At 33.4% G+C, this 20978-nt stretch overlaps 1 protein-coding gene across 2 annotated transcripts in view; it reads right to left on the bottom strand.

The window, feature by feature from the left end:
* The window catches only part of Ncam2 (neural cell adhesion molecule 2), a 412339-nt gene that overhangs the window by 85593 nt on the left and 305768 nt on the right, over positions 1–20978 (bottom strand). For both annotated transcript variants that reach the window (XM_036203263.1, XM_036203264.1), the window contains exon 9: positions 16092–16242. In XM_036203263.1, coding sequence (XP_036059156.1) covers positions 16092–16242 — 151 coding nt within the window. The remainder of the gene's footprint in view (positions 1–16091; positions 16243–20978) is intronic.

Raw genomic sequence — 20978 nt, 5'->3', positions numbered from 1 at the left:
AGAACCAGTCAAACTAACAGATTGCATCCTTGTACTTAAAAACAAAACAAAACAAAAAAGCCTACATTTTCAATTTGTATATATACCACAATTTTATATGCATGCATCCATTTAGAGACACCTAGGTAGATTCTATATTTTGACTAGTCTATATAACAGATGTATAAAGTACAGTCATTCCAAAAGTATAATAGAATACTTCTTTCTTTGGATCCATTTTAGACTTACCTATTATCTTCTTTATAATAATTTGAGGTGATATCTCATTGTAATTTTCATTTACACTTCTAAATCACAAGAGATATTGAAGACCATTTTCTATAGAAAGCTTTATTGTTTTTATTTGTGAATTTTAAATTACAATCTTTTAAAAAATTCTTGTATTATCCATTAAATCTTGGCCTCAATTTTCTCTCCCTCTCAATTCCCTCCAATCCCTTTCAACCAAAGCCCATGAGTCCTCTTGAATTGAAAGTTTCTTCATTAATGTTACATATATAAATACATACAAAAATGTATGACTAAAACATGCTTAGTTCATTTAGTGTTATTTGTATATATGATTTGAGGACAAGCTACTTGGTATTGGATAAACACATATGGGGCTCATCCCCTAGGAGACACTGTTTAAGAAGCTCTCACATTTCTTCAATTGTGTTTGTTTGTCTAGAGGTAGAGTCCCATGAGATTACTGTGACCTTCCTTCCTTATTAGCAAATTTCTACTAGTTATTCTTGGTCAGACCTTATTTCAGTACCATATTGTTAAGAATTAATGGGTGATGTTTCCCTGTCATTTAGGAGATACAATTTCACAGATTTCTTGCTCCTCTGGCTCTTAAAGATTCTGTTCCCTCGCCAATGATGTTCCCTGAGATTTATATGCAGCAGTTTTTTTTTTCTTTTGTTTTGTTTTGTTTTATTCTTTTTGGTAGATTCGTCAAGCAGGTGCTTGGAGTGGTGCAACTACTGGGTACTTTGTCCTAGATGCTATAAAAAAAGAGGCTGAGCAATCCTTGGTGACAAAGCAAGTGAGCAACATTTGGACAGCCTCTCTTTACATTTTGTCATCAAGTTTCTGTGCTGATTCTTGCTTTGTGTTTCCTTCACAATGGACAGGAAACGCTTAGACAAATAAACCTTCTCCTCTCCAAGTTTCTTTTGGTCAGGCTGTTTTGTTACAGCAATTAAAACTCCACAGCAATATTTCAGATTAGTTTACTGTATAATTCTAAATTCGTAAGAAGTTAATTCTGTTGTTTTCAAGAAAAAATGTTTTAAAATATTTTACATTAATAACTTGATTTGCTTATATTCTATCTCATTCAAATAAAAATATCACATTATCACTTATTAAGATAGACAACAAAAAGAAATTTAAAGTATCTATTAATTAAAATATTTGATTTTTTAATTACCTTAATCTGAATAAACCCTTTACAAATTCTACAAAGTGTGTGAGTTCTATAATAAATAACATATGAGAATAAGACAGATTTAAAAATACATATGATATGGTTTTTATATGAATAACAAAGCATTTGAAAATACAAAAGACAATCATTGGTTTGCAAGGTTTAATAAACTAGGGTTTATGCTAATTATATCAGGCTTATGAAATTCTTTTTCTAAACACAACTTGTAATGAGAAATAATAGAGTAGACCATACTGGGAATAAATCACTCCTAAATCACTCAAGAATATACTAATTGGTTATCCAATCACAAATGGTCAACCCTGACAACACACACACACACACACACACACACATATATTCAGAATGAATATAATATAAATATATTCTCTTATGTTTTTAGAAATATATAAGTATATGCAAGTGGATACACCAAGGATTGCTCAGCCTCTTTTTTAATATATTAAGGAAAAATAAAATGCCATGAAAATGAGAGAAAACAGAGGAGGACATAAGAGGTTTGGAGGCAATAAGAGGTGGAGAAAGTTGTCCTCATTATTAGACTGTTAAAAATTACAAAATATATTTTAAATTTCAGTGGCCAATAAAACATGCATTTTTTTCATAAAATATACAAGTTATTAATTGGAATGAATACCTCCTTCCTTCCTTCCTTCCTTCCTTCCTTTCTTTCTTTCTTTCTTTCTTTCTTTCTTTCTTTCTTTCTTTCTTCTTTCCTCCATTCTTTTCTTCATTCCTTTTTCTTTTTCTTTCTATTTTCAAAGTGGTTGTTAGCTCTGGTCTGACTGATACTAACTACATAGATTAGACTGGCCTCCATCTGTTGAAGATTCTCCTATCTAAGCCTTTCAACTACTAGGATAAAAGCATGTGTCATTAAAATCAGGTTTGAATTTTGACAATAAAAAGCTAATAACTATGATTTTCCAAACTATTGTTAAGATAAAATGAACTCCTAGTAGAATTTATTTAAATCCATTGCATAGGTATAGACAGAAAGCAAAGCTAGATTTTCCTGTGAATGATTTTCATTGAATATTTCATTTAATCATACTAACATACCAAGAAATTTTCCTATGAGTCAGTATCCAATCAGTCTATATATGACCCCTTCAAAAAGTTTGTATTCACGAAACATAACCCATTCTCCAACCCTGATCTTACTAGAAATCAGCAAAAATTTTCTGCACTCAGACTTAACAATAAGAACTTCATGTTGATAATATCTTCTTCCTTATTTTTCCCCATCCTGTGGAGAGAGATACAGCTTATCTCACAGGGGCTGCTCATTGTCACATTCTATTTTCTGACTCAATTACTTGCTTGAGGCAAACTTTTTACTTTCTTTTTTCATTTCTGCCTCTTGCTCTGAAATTGTCTAGATGTGATTTTTTTTTTCCCCAGAAGGCTGACCTGCATCTTACTTCTGCCTCCACATCATGCTGGTAACAAAGAATGGCAGAGGAAATGAGAGTTGAAATACATAAATATTTGACCTAATTTTGATTAAGTCATGAATAGTAATGTAAGGTGATTGACTATACTAATGTCTGAAATTCACTTAATGAGTGAAACTATAAAAAGTATTTAATGGAAAGAGCTTTCTCAGTAGTTAAGAACATCTGCTATTCTTCCAGAAATTGCTAAGCATCCACATTGGTCATCTCACATTTAGCTGTTAACTCTAGTCCCAGGGATCTGAGTTTCTTTTCTTGTTTCTAGAGGCACTCACACTCACTGCGTATACAAACAGAAACACATACAGAAACAAAAAGTTTTGAAGATAAAAAATATACCTTTAAAGTTCATATTAAGAAGGTAATACATTGTTTGTTTTGAACAAAATTTATGACACCAGTCTGATGTATGAACTCCTAAGGCATTGGCATGTTGCAATGAATTATTCCTTTTATTCTCTTTATTTAGTGATACTAAATTTCATGTTTGTGGTTGGAATGTGAATGCCTCATATATATATTTGAACATATATTTCCTAATTGGAACTGTTTAGGAAGGATTGGGAGGTGTGGCCTTGTTGGAAGAGGCTTGCCATTAGATAAAGGCTTTAAGATTTCCAGGCCCATACCAGACTCAGTCTTACTTTCTCTTCCCAATGCTCACAGAACACGAAATCTCTCAGCTACTGCTATGGTGACTTGTTTTCCCACCTGCTACTATATTTCATGACATGATAGCCATGGACTAACCCTTTGAAAGCAAATACACAATTAAATGCTTTCTCTTCTAAGTTGCCTTGATTATAACATACCTCCATGGAAATAGAACAGTGACTAATGGAGATGCCTTAACGTTAAGTCTTAGGAATCACAATCAATAACATTAATTTCTTATTTTTCAAACAAAGAAAGTTTTCTTTTTGTTGCTGTTGTTATGAAAGTCATGCCATCACTCATCACTACTGAATCACAATTCATAAAAATATACCTACCTTTATTATCTCCCCTGTCTAGCTCATAACCCCTGCTTGATGTATCACAGAAATTCCTTAGTAACTTATTGACCCACATTTGTCTACCAGGAAAAGCTATAATCATTCTTAAAATCTCATGAACTCTACAACTCAGAGCCCTTAAATCCCAGATACTATGTGATTTTATAAAGCTCTCCATAAACTCTTTTATGCCCAAGCACATTGTTCACCCGTCCCTGTTGTGAACTTTTTTGTTTTGTTTTGTTTTTGTTTTTGTTTTGTTTTGTTTTGTTTTTGTATTTTTGTTTTGTTTTGTTTTGTTTTGAGACAGGGTTTCTCTGTGTAGCTTTGCACCTTTCCTGGAACTCACTTGGTAGCCCAGGCTTGCCTCGAACTCACAGAGATCTACCTGCCTCTGCCTCCCAAGTGCTGGGATTAAGGTGTGTGCCACCACCGCCCAGCTGTGAGTTATTTATATTGTCCTTCCTGCATAGCCAAGAACGACCCCTATGGACAAGAACCCATCAAGTCTTAGAGCCATTCTAGTTAAGAACTAGCATGTTTATAAGAGCAGTCCCATAATTAAAATACTGACTACCTAGTAACTGCCTAGCCTTATCCATTTGCACATATACACTCTATGATGTCCAGTCAATAGTGAACCCAGCTAAAGACATGTGTCAACATTTCCCTCCCTTCAGCAGTTTGACTTTTATTCCCCTGATTAAAACACGAGTTTCATGAAGTGAGGATAAAATCATTTTATGTACATCATCTGAGTTTATATTTGATATACAAGGGTTAGTCAGTAAGTAATTAAAAAATAAATGAATCCAAATTTAAAAACTCAAGATAAGTGTATAATTTAGGAGTACTCCCTTAATGTAACAGACTAGTCAAAGCATATTTGTTTCACTGTCTAGACACTCAACATTTTGCACTGCAATCTAGAATTAGTTTTATACTTTTGGATTTTTCTTCCTAGGATTCTTATAACTTAGTTTGTGAAGAAGTTAGCCCCCTAATTAGTGAAGGATTAACTGCATTTCAAAAACTTCCTGAAGCACATTGACTCTTCTCATCTCTTCGAATTTGCTCACTTAATTTATGCTCTGAAAAACTACCAAGGGAGTAAAAGCTAATATATCCTTTGGCACATTTTGAGGCTAATTCAATAAATGATTTCATAGATCCAGTTCTACTATATGTTGAGACATATGAAGAATCAGCTATGGCAATTAACTGAATTCAGTCCAGGTGCCATGGGAATCCCACAGGCTGGATGGAATTCTAAATTAGATGTGCACTTAATGCCAATTAACCATAACACTGGATACACATTTTAATACTGAATTTAAACCGCCATCTTATGCATAAATCTCAGAACAGTTTATGACACGTAAGTCAGGACCTAAAAATTACTTGTGTTAAATAATACCTATATATAGCTTTTTTCAGCAGACTCTGGATTTCTCTTTAATTTGATTTTTGTTAATGATAGAATTGTTACTGGCCACAGAGTAGGTTGATTATAAGTAAGGCGAGTCACACTAATTTTGATAAACTCTTTCTCCTATAAGAGTAGCATTCTGTATGTATGATAGTTAAAATATCAATAAAAATACATGTTCCCACCAGGTGGTGGTGGCACACATCTTTAGTCCCAACACTTGGGAGGCAGACGCAGGCGGATCTCTGTGAGTTCAAGGCCAGCCTGGGCTACCAAGTGAGTTCCAGGAAAGGCACAAAGCTACACAGAGAAACCCTGTCTCGGGAAAAAAAAAAAAAAAAAAAAAAAAACATGTTCCCAAAGCAATTATTTTTCATAATATGTAACTGAAGTTTTAATTAAATTTTCCATAAATAGGTATAATATTTTTTTAAATTTGTGACTAGTTACAGTTTTACATATAAAAGGCATAAATAGGTATCTTATATAAATTGTTATTCATTAAAGGACGTATAATTATTCAAATGGAAGTGTGATGTGAATGAGTAAGAATTATCATTGACTTGGGTATTTGAATGCTTAGCCTTTATCTGTTGTACTGTTTGGTGAGGTTGTTAAGCCTTGAAGTAGGGAGCATATCACTGATGATGGATTTTGGGATTTGTAGCTCTTTTCCACCTTCTATTTGGTTTCTCTGCTCTGTGCTTGTGGGTAAAGATGTGATTCACAGCCTCCTGATCCTGCCACCATGCCTACATCTTGCTGTTAAGCCTACACACCAGGATGGGCAATTTTTGTCCAGTACCATAAGTTCCAAATGAACTCTTTTTTTCCCCAAAAAAATCATGATATTTTAGCACGGCAACAGCAAAGTGAATAATATAGAAGTTGGCACCAGATCGTGTGTTGTTGATGTGAATAACCAACTAGGTTGTTCTTTTGGAGGCATTTGGAATATCTTATACTTTGGACTAGAAAAGCATTTGAATGCTGTAAACAAATTCCATTAGAGGCTCTAACATAAAAGTACTGAGAGAAATGCACTTCATAGAGGCCCACACTGGATGGTTTAAAATGGAAACAATATTAACATCTGGTGAGAGGTTGTTCCTGTAAAATTTTGGGAAAAAAATTTGTTTGCCTTCTAACTGTGCCCTAAGTGTTTGTCTGATGAAAATTAAAATAATAATAATAATAATAATAATAATAATAATAATAATAATAATAATAGACTATTGTGCTGGGGAGATAGTTCGTCATTTAAAAGCCCTTGATGCTTCTGCAGAGGACCTAGGATTTGTTCCTAACATGCACAGGGTAGCTTGTAACTGTATGTGACTCTAGTTCGAAGGGAATCAATTCACTATTCTTATATCCACAGATATCTGGAATGTCCATAGTGCATATACATGCATTTAGCAATAAGCAAAGCCTTCGGCACGGGTCATGGATCTGAAAAAGGTTTGGTGTTGACTCCTATGTGTCTCAACTTTGCTTTGGCCCAGTTTTGCCTCATGCAACTTCCAGTATGACTACTGCAATTAGAATGCACTTTCTATAGTATTGAATGTTAGAAGAATGTTATTTGCATGTTAATTTTACAAGATGTTATAATTAAGAGATTGTCTTGAATCTCAGAAGAGACTAAATGTTGCTGAAAATGCTCAGGACTATGGGGACACTCAAATTTTGATTACATTCATTTTATTTATGATAGCACATGATCATACAGGGGCTCAGAGTGAAATGTGTGGCTTGAATGAGAAGCCTCACATCATAGGCTGATGTATTTGCTTACTTGTCCCCCATCTGCTAACACTGTTTGAGGAGATACAGCTCTGTTGAAGAAAGTACATTGCTGTGGGTAGGATTTGACAGTTTACAGTCTTGTGCTGATTCTAGCTCCAGGTCCAATACTGTCCTGCCCAACACTTGCTGGTATGCCTATGTCTGCCCACCATGAAGGACTCCTATATTTTACAAACCTTGTGCTCGAAATAAACTTTTCTTCCTTTTATCAAATCAAAAGAAAATGAATAACAAACAGTTGTACATATAATCAAGTTCCTTTATACATAACAAACATTCTTCTTTCCTCTTCTCCTCTCTCTCTCTCTCTGTCTCTCTGTCTCTGAAATAAGGTTTCACTATGTACCGCTGGATGGTCTGACACTGGTTCCCAAGTGCTGGGGTTAACAAGTATTCAAATTAATAGAGTGGGTTACTACAATTGATTTTCCAAAGATTTTATTTTTTATCAACTGTTTTAAGATAAATTTCAGGGGAACCCATAGCTGATGTGTAAAATTAAAACACAAATATAATAAAAAAGAAAAATATATATTTTGATCCATTAATACATGATAAGAAAGTTTTATATAATGAATTGTCACTGCATAAATACAAATTTTAAACTACTAGGAAAAGCAGTTAAAAACTAAATTTTGACCAGGGTAAGAAAACAAAATTCATTGAACACCTGTTTTATAATTAATGAACCAGGTAGATAATTTTATGTTGTACATAAATCATGGAATGAAAAATTAAAGTATTAAAGGCTTATACCAGCTTTTCATATTACCAGTCTAATCACACTGGTAATTACTCTTTTAATTGTAGAAAAACATTTAAACCAGTCCAAAGAAAATCACACTGCCAAGAAACCCAGATGTATTTTCACTATTTTTTTAAAAATTTTTTTCAGTGCTGGTGAATGAATACAGAGCATCACATATCATAGGTAAATCTGGAATCATTGGTTTCTATTTCATTAAATTAGTATAAATATTTCATGTTTAGTCATTTTTCTCTCTTTCTATATATGGGAATATTGTGTCTCTCACATTTAATTATGATTTCACTAAATCATGTTATTCAATACTGTTTCTAAGGTGATCTTAGATATTGTCCAATATCAATTTCAGTCACATTGCACATGTGAAAAACCTCTATAATATTGCTTCTAGTTTACACAGGAATATTATGAATTAAAATACCTGAAGCATTTTAAATGGAGATACAAAAGAATAGAATTTACTTCTTTAATCACTTTAAACCAACTTACTGAATTTATGCTGATCTTTATAAATATGTGATGATTATTTCACCAAGTTTGGTACCTCAGAGCAAAAAAGCAAATATGCATTTCATAAACATGACTTGTAATTCATACCCACTGCCATTCCCAGCCCTCTAATTCTTCCCTTAATACCCCACCACTTTTTACTTCCAAAGTAATCTGCTCAGGTTTAAAGCCACTGATTCCATTTAATATTGCTTATTCTTGTGTTTAGGATAGGATCATAGGTGGCCACACAATGACCACTTCTCTGATGAAAACTGAATCTCTCTCTCCAGGAGCCATTAATTGACAATAGAGCCCTTCCCATATTTAAGCTCATCTTTTGGGTGCTTTAATCTTTATGTAGGTCTTGTACAGGTAATCCTGGAATACATTGAGTTCATGTGTATAATAGTCCTTTCATATCTGGTAAACATTATTTCACTAATATATATATATATATATATCCATCCTTTGGCTCTTGCAATCTTTTTGGTTCCTGTTCCAAGACGGTAATACTGCTTAATCTCAGCAATTGCAAAGTAACCAACTTCACATCGCTAACATCTAATATCTCTACAGAGATGCTACTATTACTTACATTTGATGTGCACTAGTAGTAATTCATAAATACAATTATGCTGGTACTACCTGTTAAGGAAGGGGTAAGGGCAAGGAATGGATTAGCAATCATTTTCCCCAAATCATTGTTTTGAATTACTAGAATGTCAAGGAGGCCAGAGAAGGCACTGATACTAAATGTCAATGGAAACATAGGCCTAGAAATCTGTTTTCATCATATTCAGGAGATGCCTTCCCTGTAAACGCCAGAGTATACAGCAATGTGATAGACTGAGTATGTCCTTCCAAAAATCATATACTGGAACTTTAATCTTCAATGTCATGGAATTTATGTATAGAAACCTTGGAAGTTAATTAGTTTATGATGAGGTAATGATAGAGAGAAATCTGTGAAAAGATTTGCCTTTGTAAAAGACAAATGTGTGGTTTCTGTTTGCTCATACACCAAGGAAAGGCCCTATGAACATGTAACAATCTGGAAGAGAATGCTCACCCGGAACATGACCATGCTTGTAATCTGATTTTATTCTTCCAGTCTCCAAAGCAGTCTAAAGATATGCATTGGTTAAATATTCAGCTACATTATTTTATTGTACAATTCCTGCCCCTGTTAGCTTTAACTGTCAACCTGATGAATCTTAGGGTTATCTGAAAAGAAAGTTCTGAATGAGGAACTGTCCATATCAGTATAGCCTATAGCAAATCATTTGGATTTTTATTTTGACATGATTATTAATTGAAGCCGGAGAATCAATGACCATTGGCAGCACCATCCTTCTGTAAGTGGTCTTGAGCTGTCCAAGAAATCTAGATAAGCACTAGCTTCTCACTAGGGTAGCCAGTAATACTTCTCTATGGGTTCTGAATTCCATATTTAATTATTTTTTTTCAGTGACAGATCTGTGATCTCTAACTGTAACCCAAAATGAATCCTGTTTAGATTTAAGTTGCTTATGGATAGAGTGTTTTACAATAGTAACAGGAAGGAAATTAGAGTATTACCGGACCCACTAAGACACTGGATTTTCTGCTGTGTACTGATGCATTGCTGCAAGGTGCATACAGAGTTCAGTGCTAGTGGGTATTAAGCAGATATTAAGAAGAACTGCAACGTCATCAGTTATTCATAAGGCCTGATTTTATTTACATGTTTGAAACTTGTTGGATTTTAGAGTTTGACCTTTCAAAGGTTGGCCATTTCGTAAAATTACTTATAACTGTTCATCTCCATTTGTGTTGAAACATATTATAGTAAGTTCTGATGTGAATCAATTAATACCTATAAGAAAGAGGGAAATTAATATGAAATTATGATAACTGTTAGAATATAAACTACAAAATTGTGACTTTTTACATTTTCACAGAAAGTACATGTAATGTTTGAGAAACCAAAACAAACTGCAGTTGATGGGTAGAAGATTACATCATCCAGTTTTAAAATGATCATCTCCTTAGGCGTTTTGGAGGAAGATATATACTTTACATTCTATTAGTTTTGTTCTTGAAATCATCATGCTGTAAATGTAACCTAGATTGTTGTATTCATGAGAACTAGTTTATATGTGCAAATGAGCACTCCCCTGTGACATTTCAGTGTTAAATGAGGTAGGCTACTATAAAAGTTGGGGTCATAAGATAAAAAATTTAGTCACAAATATAAACTATATGCTATGACAAAGAAATATTTATTTGCAAATATTTACTGAACTAGTTTTTAAATGGTAATTTTGAGTGCATATGTCATCTATTTTATCCTATAGATGGTGCTTTAGAGTCATGGTGATAGTGTGGAAATGTAAATTTTTGAGCAAATAATTACTCAATAAGGCACATGTCTCCTAATTCTATACGATTATGAACACTTAAAAGTCAACATGAATCTGAGTTATAAGGTTATCTATGCCCACCTAACTTTAGAATGCGTCCAATATTACAAATTATCTTTCTAGTGCAGGGAAATTACATTTATAATTATTTTTATGCCAACCATGAATTAAAAATCAGATGAGAAAGATGCAATTAGAAATCATGAAAAGATTCAATATTTCTTAACATGTATTGTTCCAAGTAACTGTTAAATAATTTATAACTAAATAATTAAGTATAATTACTAGCTAATATGTAATAATTAGTCACAGAACTTGATGACATCCTAATCAGATTCAGACATACTATGTATTTGGGTCATATTGTATTAAAACACATACCACATGCTTGCTATCTCCTTTGTTTTCTAAATTACAGCTTTAGTTCAACTCTGGTTGCAGAGTAAGGTGACACCTTTGAAACATAGCAAATGTGCAGGCAGAATGCCAACAAATCTGCTTACTGTGAAGCACACAGGGGCTTGAGTGTTAATCTTTTACCACTCCGAGTTCAGTGGTACTGCAGTCAATGACACAGGTTTCAAATTAGAACTGGCTTGATTATTTTCAACTGACTCTTAACACTCTTGCATTGTACATGTTTGGTTCAGGTGGAAAGACTTCTATGGTAACTTCTTGTCACACCTTGCAATGTTTAAAATTTTTGTAATCTTTATGCCATTCTTGACACAAAGGTGTATAATAGAAGGATGTCAGACATAATATGTACTGTATGACTATTGATTTAAGACAGCCATTTTCATGGCCACCCAAGTACTGATAAATTCATTGCTATAACTTTTGTTACTTAAAACGCCCTAATTGTGATAGATATCCTTGATCATAATTTATAACTCATCTATCCTGCTTTTTTTGTGATCTTGGTTGTAAATTAATGTGACTACATTGCAAATGGTATAATTTTCACTCTACTGATTTTAATTATTAAGTTGTATAGTCTTCCCCTATGAAAGTTAGTACACATAGGTATGTTTACTACAAGTTAGCAAGCATATATGTTCAATAGTTAAAGAATTCTATCAAAATTAGGGTGTTTTAAGTAGTAAATGCTCTCTCAAATTTATGGGGAGCATGCCACAAATTCCTGGATGCTGAGCTTATATATGAGAACTGTCACATGGCTACATTCTTTTTCTTAAGCTGTACTTCAAATAGAACACAGGGTGGTTCGATAGATAGATAGATAGATAGATAGATAGATAGATAGATAGATAGATAGATAAGATAGATAAAGATATAGATAGATAAAGACATAGATAGATATAAATAGATAAAGATAGATAGATATAGATATAGACAGATATAGATATATAGATAGATATCATGATGGCAAAATATCAATCCCATCATAGCCTGTGTGCACAGGTTTACAAGAATTTAAACACTGGGGGCAGGGGTTGCAGGACAAAGACACTTACCCATACCCTACCAAAAACAAATCAGAAAACAATATGAAGACTCTGTAGATAATAAAGCAAGTCAGAGAGGTGGTAAAAGAAACAAAACAGACAAGTAAACAAACAACCACAACAAAAACTCACTGCTGTCCCTGTCTGGTGTGTTTGCCTTTCCAGTCCTTAATAAAGCCCTCTGGAATGCAGAGTAGATGCAGTAAGTCAGTCCAGAAGGGCAGAGACTCTTGGAATGGAGCCAGCCTATGGAGGAAGGGATGAGGGCAATCCTGTGTAGAGTCCAGAAATGCCAGTGCCAAAATTCTGAGTAAAATGCCACAGAAATGTCCAACACTGGTCAGACATATGCCAACAGAGTAAAGCTTTAAATGAACGCTGCCTAAGAAGGCAACGCAACACTGTGTGGAAGTGATTAAGTTTTTTAAAAAAAAAATCATATTTTTTAATGAGAAGACTCAAGTTGCACACCATAACATTTACTGTATCCATGAAACAGTTAAACATTTCTTTACATTCTGTGAACCAGAAGAGAACAGCTGCTAGTCCCAAGGGGAGAGAAAATCAACAGGTATGAACCAGAAAATGACCCAGATGTTTAATAAATTACTGTTTGTTTAGAGCTGATACTCTAGACAAGTTTTACCTGTGATGCATGAGTTAAGGTGAAAAAAAAAAAAGAACAAACAACTACTCAAAAAGAAGGACCAAAGAGAAATTCAGAGGAAAATTACTGATATAATAAAACAGAACAAGACTAAATTTTTAAAACAGAAATTAAGTAATATCTACAAGAGAGCAAAAAATTCACTGCATGGCCTCTATAACCCCAGAAGGACTGCTGGGTTGTCAGTTAAAGTAATGTAAAGCAACATAAATGAGTTAATCTCCAGATATTTAATACAAAAGTTTCAAAAGTACCTCACAGGCTACTGAAATAATTTAATATGGTCTCATACACATAGGTGTGTGTATGTGTATGCACACACAAATGTATGCACAAGCATATATGTCCAGTCACAGATGAAAGAGTTTGGGAGGGTGAATTATGCCTATAATTGACCCCAAACTATATAAGCATATTTACAACTGTGATTCAATACGTTGAAGAATCTCAGCACATCATGAATAAAACTCATATCTGGATAGATTCTAATGGAGTTGATAAATAACAAAGATAATACATATACCCAAATGAAAATTAAGAAATATGCTTTTCCAAAGAAATGCAGGAAAAAGTACAGAAAGCTTTCTTTAGAAACACAGGCTAGAAGACAGAGAAACCATCTCCTTGGAGAAAAAAATAACAGTAAATTCTCACAAAAATTTGTTCAGGAATAAGGATAGGTGGGGAACTGATTTTTGTGGACTTCAACCTTGTACACACTTAATGTGAAAACAAAGCCCAACAGAACTGCACACACTTGTAATCTCTGCTCTCTGCAGGCAGATACATGAGGATTGCCATGAGTTTCTGTTCACTTGAACTACACAGTGAGGCAGAGTAATATATACTAAACTATACAACACACCAGCTAACCCAAAAGAAATGGAGAGCAAATTGAATCTTGGGCAATAGATTTACAACATTAAGAAAGAAGGTAGATAAAAAGGATGGTATGGCTTTTCTGTTCTTCAAAATGTTAATAATTGGTTAAGATGCATATTCTGAAATGTATATAAAGTTGTCAATGAGTATTACTGTAATGTATTTCTGCACAATTTTCTAATTTTAGTTAATGAAGAGGAGTAATTGGCATATATAAAAACACAACAAATCTCAAAGTTTGGAATGTGATTAAAATAGTCTAAGAAATGTTGATTATTTTATGTCTGCTTTAGAAAATATGAAATCTATTAAATTACTTACCTAAGATGCCACATTAAAAAACTTTATACAAAGAGTAAATTGAGTATAGAACTTACAAAATTAGGAGAATAATAAAGATAAGACAAAAAACCTTCAAAATAGAAAACAGATATACAGTAGATGATAACAATTAAAAAATTAAAATTGACAACTTGGAAGAAATTGACTGTCAATCTTAGTAAATATTCCACGAAAAGAATGAAGTTCAATAAACAATAGTTTGCCAATGAGATACATGCACTGAAAAATGAAGAAGACATTTTTCCAAGTGAACTGACAATGAATCATAGGATTTAACATAAAATTAAATTTCCAAAGCTTAAGAAGGAATTAGAGAAGTGAAGATTCATAGAAAGATTAAATACAATGCAAACTGTAACACATGAAAATCCAGCATTATATATTTCATAGATAGTAATTTAGGTATGGAAAATAATTTACATTGACAGATTAAAAAATATTTGTATGCATCTTCATTCTTTAATATTTAACTTCTAAAAACAATAAGCATACTAATTAGTTGGAAATAGATAAATTCTATCCACATGGTATCAATAAGATTTAGATACTATATTGATGTACACATAGGCATGACAGTGAATGATGACTGAAAACTAACAGAGGCAAATCACACAACAGGAGAACATGTGGCCAAACCATGCACTTCATAAGGAATTAAGAGCCAAAACACATATGGGACTCGAGTTAATAAAGAGTAAACACCCTGGTTTAGAAATGGGCAAATAACTGGAACAGATATGTCTCTGAAGAAAACAAGTAATGGAATCTTGTGCATTAAAGTCATTCAAAACATTTGTGGACCTGTTTGTTAAGATGCATGTAATGTCAATAAAATAGCTTTCTTACAATTGGTAAGTATGTAAATGATAGAATTTATTCCCATTGATCTTGGTTATTTTGTTAAAAAAGTTATCAATAACAGTTCTATCATAATTAACAGTTACTATTATGTTCTATTAATATTAGCACAGTAAAAATACCATGATGAAATATTTTGTAAACAAGAATACTTCAAACACCCTCCCCCCAAGATCGTTAATGTTCTTCAGGTATCAGATAGTATCCAGCATTCCTAATTCACATGTAGTTGTTGAGAATGGCCTTATACTTTTCCTCTTTAATATTATATAGAGAAAATTATTTTAAATCTGAGGTAATGAATTAAGGTAGAAGCTCAATTTATATTAGTCTTTAAGCATGTAGTTATCATAAACCATATAGTCTTGAATTCACCTCATCATTAAAACTATTGAAAATTTCTTTTATAAACTGCACTTTTAAAAATAATAATTTACAGACAATAAATTTTTTAAGAAGTATAAAGTTTGGCATATATCACTGCATTTTATATCTCATATTGTTGCCATTTAATTCAACAAAATTAGTAAGGACTGAAAACACATCTACATATCTAAGACTTTGGCTTTAAGCACACACAAGCACATACACACACACACACACACACACACACACACACACACATGTCTAAATACACAAACACACACACGGTCTAAGGACTTGATTATCAAAAACAGGCATGGCTCGTTGATCTTGTATTTTCTGTTAAATATTTCAAAGGATAGCAGTCAGCATTTTCTGGTAGTTCATGAAATACAAGTCGCTGTGAAATGTACAGAGACTTCCACTGGTTATCTCTAATAACAGACTGAATGGTTTCGTTCCTTCTAATGCTATGCACTGGATATTGAAAAAAAATGTACTGGGGTTGGGGATTTAGCTCAGCGGTAGAGTGCTTGCCAGGCAAGCACAAGGCCCTCGGTTTGATCCTCAGCTCCAAAAAGAAAAAAAAAAAAGAAGAAAAGAAAAGAAAAAGAAAAAGAAAAAAAATATGTACTAACCATTCATTTTGATTTTTGTATACAAGTCACATTTTCTCAAACCAGCTAAAGTTATTGTAATTACAGTACGAACTGAGTATGACTTACATTCAATGTCAAGGTGCATGCTCCTCTGGTGCCCACCAATCCTGCTCGCAGCCTCACAGTCATATCTCCCTGAATCTGATAACTTCACATCTCTGATGTGCAGTGATGAGCGTCCATGCTGCCCTTTGACTTCGATACGGCCATCTGGGCTCTGTTCACAGAGATTTGGAAACAACAAAAAAGCAAGACTTTACTTGTGTTGATGAGAAATGATGCACAGACTCATCATGTTTTTCACGTCAGCATATCAGTGAAAACGTGCTGATGCCACATTTAAATATGGAAGAATACAGTTTCTGTATTTGCTACTTTATTATACTTAGTTTCTCATTTTACATGAGCAATTGTTCACAGGGCACTGATATGTAGGGTAGCATTTCACAAATATTTTGCCAGCCCCTTTTAGTTTTTTTTTTTTTTATTTTTTGCTGTTATTTTTATACCTTTTTGCCTTTTATTGAAAATAATTTCTTTTCCCATATAATATATCCTAATACAGGTTCCCTCCCTTCCACTCTTCTCAGTTTCTTTCTACCCCCGCCCCTTTCTGGATCCACTCTTTTTTTTTTTTTTTTTTTTTTGTCTCTCAGTAGAAAGGAACAGGAGTCTAAAAATAACATCAAACATAACAAAATAATATCTAAAACAAAACAAACAAACAGAAAAACCACTGAGGCTGAACAAGGCAAATCCACAACAGGAGAAGGGCCCAAGAGCCAAGAGAAGGCACAAGAATCAGAGATCCACTCCACTCCTTCACACACTAAGGAGTCCCAAAGAAACACTAAACTGAAAGCTATAGCCCATAAGCAGAGGACCTGGGGTGACCTGTGCAGGCCCTGTGCTTGCTCCTTTCCTCTCTTTGTGGGTGACTTCTTATGTGACTGAACTTAAACATCTATACATTTCTAAATTTTATGATAATTTCAGGATCATCAAAATTCAATTCATATCAAAAGATGCCTTTATCCAACATTCTATTGATTATGGGGCAGAGTAAGATTCATTTTTGTTTTGTAATTTTATCAATGTAGTTGTTACATAATCAGATACTGTCAAGGTTACTCAGAATTAACCTTCTATTAGAAAAAACAATCTTCTCAAACAACTTTGATAATGACTTTTTCTACCAAAAATATACTTTCTGACTCATAAGTAATAGTAAAATTTAGTTTAAGAAAATACAACATCCTCTCACCAAATTATTAAACTGAAGTAAAAACAATGACAAAATGCAAGAAATCATACAATTTAAAAAGAATTAGTAAACCAACAAGTCAAATCATAAATTTCTTCCACAAGGTAAGTAAATCATTCTCCATCATTGCATGGGAATCCCATCATCCCCTTCAGATGCAAGTGTCCATTTCTTATTCAACAGAGCTAGCCTTCCTTCAGTAAGCACTGACTTATCTTGGTGTTCATGATTCCCCAAACTGTCCAGTTTTCCCATGGTTTCCTGTCTATAGCTACACCTTAGACTCTCCATGCAGACCCCAGACTTTGAAGTAACTCCCAGATGACTGTCTGCACTTCCTTTTCTTTTTGGAATACTCCCCACTTAGGATGTCTCAGATTGGCCAGTATATAAACTGATGATTTTCTCTATTCTTTCTCTTCCCAAGACCTCTCCTCACCTAGATCTTCAGAAGCAGCTATCTAACTTCAAGAGCATAGGCATTTGATATGCATCTCAAATCACTATGATTGTGCCTAGACTCTCCCTTTGTTTTGAGATAAAGTCTTCTATGCAGCCCAGGTTGGCCCAATAATTTGTGGTATCCAACCTCTCTTACTGATCGAATTACAATTATCTTCCCCATAGCCAGCAGTTACAAAGGTTTGGAACTAACTGCTCCAAACAACTCAGTGACATATGTTTTTCTTCTATGATGGGAACTTTTGGCATGCCCTGTACAGTATCATATGCTTTTTTGGAAATTAATTTGTTAATGAATTTTCTAGATATAGAGTATCTGAAGCTGTCACCTTCCTCAGTGTTCATCTTTCTGTCTCTATAACTTTGTTTCAATCAATCAATCAATAAGTCAGTCTGACTGCTCTGTGTTCCTGCTGTCCTGTCTCTACTTGTACCTCTTGGAAAGATATTGATACATGTCTCTTGAATCAAGAGGGAACAGGTACATTTTTAGGTTGAATGCTACACAGAACCACTTTAAAAGTCTGCAAAATTCATAGATATATTTCTTATGTTTTTCTGGCCAAAATAATATCAAATGCAGAAAGCATTGCTTGTGTTACTAGGAACATTTTTATCAGCATTTTTTTTTATTTTCATAATAACTTCATGAATATTTCATCTCACCTTGGCTGTATAACTGCAAATATCATAACTTCCCAAGTAAACTCCAATCCTTCAGCTTGACAGTTAAGGACCTCTGTGTGTTATCACCTTTCTGTCCAAGCACATTTTACAATTTGAATGCCATCAACTCGAATTATTTCAAATTATTTATACTGTCCTGAATATCCTGTGCTTTCTAAAAGTACCTTCACATCATTGTCTCAAACTATTTCACCTTTATTGCTTCTAGCATCCATATTTACACTGCAAGATTCTCCTGTCTATCTTTTAATATATTGACCAGATTTTATTTACTATGCAAAATTGCCTTGCTTGCCTGAAAAATGAGTACAACACTTTGACCTCTATGTTTTGCTTGGGACAAATGCATTTACTAAATTACTTTCCAAATTCAAGACCCTGTAACACAGAGTATAATTATAATCGAATAAATATGAGAAAATTTCAGTTTTGTTTTATGGCTATATACCATAGATTAGTGCAAACATCAGAAAAGCTATTTTAATATTTTTGTAAACCAAATTAAGTCATTTACAACTGGTCTAATAGAGAAGTGTTTCTGTTGTTATTTATTATTGATTACAAACTTGTATTTGGCCTTATTAGAAAGTAGTAACCAGTTACATTGTTAATAAAGTAAATGAAGCAGCCAGAGACATGATTCAGTGGGAGAGATCACAGGGTGTTCTTCAAGGTGACCAAGGTAAAAGTCCCAAGTAACACACTGATTCAAATGTCTGTAACTACAGTCCCAGGGGACCCATTACCCTCTTGTGACCTCTGCAAGTACTGCATGCCCATGGTACATAGACATTTGCAGGTCAAATACCAATACACACATAATACAACACAATAAATATTTTCCTTGAAAATATTTTGTTCTGTTAACAAAAGTATTGTTTATCAATATTATTGAAAAGTAAGTTTTAATATTTTAATTGATGCTAAAAAATAAACACATTCTCTTTTTATAGCCCATATTATATTATATAGAATTTGACTTAGAAAATCCTCTGACTGAATGCTGAGTTAACATCAATCCATAGTGAAAATATACACTTTGAAAGAAAAAATACTTTAAAAATATGTGATTCATTGAAAACTACGTCATTTTCTGGTATAACTCAGGCTTTGAAAAGTTCACTATGGGCATTTGACTAGAAAACCAAAGTCATTCCCTCTTACATCTGACATTCCAAAGGACATCTCTCTCTTTGTGCTACAAAAAGGCATTACACAAATCTAAAAGAAAATTCATTTATATCTTGGCTTTGATTCAACATTGCCTGAAGATTCATTTAGGACATCTGATATTTGATTGAGACAGGTTAATGGGCATTTTAGCTGCCTATCTGGGACTTCCAGGTTCTACCACTGAATGAAGTACAATGATTAGAAAGCAAAGTGTCTGCCTGTACATTGTCATTTCTGCCCTTCATAGAAATGAACTCCTTGCAGTTTGATTCAATGTTTTATCTTTTGCCTTTCTAGAAGGTCATATAAGAGAGGCTTATTGTGTAACAGTTCCATAATTTTATAAAATGATTGTACATAGAGCTTACTATTATTTTAACAATCCAATTACTGAATAACCACAGAATACTAGCATCTTGATTTAGTTAAAAACCTAACATTTTTACTAATTATTACCATAAAACAATTGAAATTATAAAATGTACAGTTTCCTACAAAAGAAAAAAAAACTCATATTTATACTGTTAAATGACCTTGACATTCACTTCAAAGTTAGAGTCCATGCGTCTGATGGAGCGTATTGGAGGTGACAAGGCTCTTGCTTCTTTCCTCTTTGGCGCCATGTCTTTGAAAACTTTTATGGCTTTTAGTTCCCTTTTTTATGTATGCTGTGCTTATTTATTTTTTTATTTATTCATTCATTTATTTATTTATTTATTGCCAAGGTGTTATTGCAGAGTCCAATCTGACTTTGAATTCTGGTTTCTGCTGCTTTAGCTTACAAAGTGCTCCTATTACAGTAATGTAGTCTTCTGGAATTTGAGAAATCTGTGAATCAAATCACTCACTTAACAGTTCTGGGTTTTCTTCACTTATTCTGATATAAGCAAACTCTCCACATATAGTGTTGAGTAAAAAATAGAAGAGAATTTAGCTTTAGTGATTTTCCATCTTAATAGAGGATTTCTAAGTATAGTAAAAATAAATAAATAAATAAATAAATAAATGAACAAAATAATTAATTAATTAATTTACCATGGAGAACACCACAACTTCATTTAAGGATTAAGGGTAAATATAGAATCAGACTGATGCTCACTGAACACCTAAAATGTAGTTTAAGTTTTTAAAATGATGATAACTGGATGGTGTTGAGAAAAAAATTCAAAGCAGAGGTCTCAAGGGCATATAAGAGAATGAAAAGAACTCTACAAGTGCACATGAAAGTGAGGGCATTATTGAAAATCTTCTGATTCAGACAGGTGAGAAGAGTGCCTACCCATAGAATCCAAGAAGACTGCAGAACTGTTGTGGGATAATGCTTTTGTACACTGGTTTAATAAAACACTTATAGACCAGTAGCCAGG

The sequence above is a fragment of the Onychomys torridus genome, chromosome 12, assembly GCF_903995425.1.
Source record: "Onychomys torridus chromosome 12, mOncTor1.1, whole genome shotgun sequence".
NCBI classification, from domain to species: Eukaryota; Metazoa; Chordata; class Mammalia; order Rodentia; family Cricetidae; genus Onychomys; species Onychomys torridus.
This window is presented reverse-complemented; position numbering and strand designations above follow the sequence as displayed.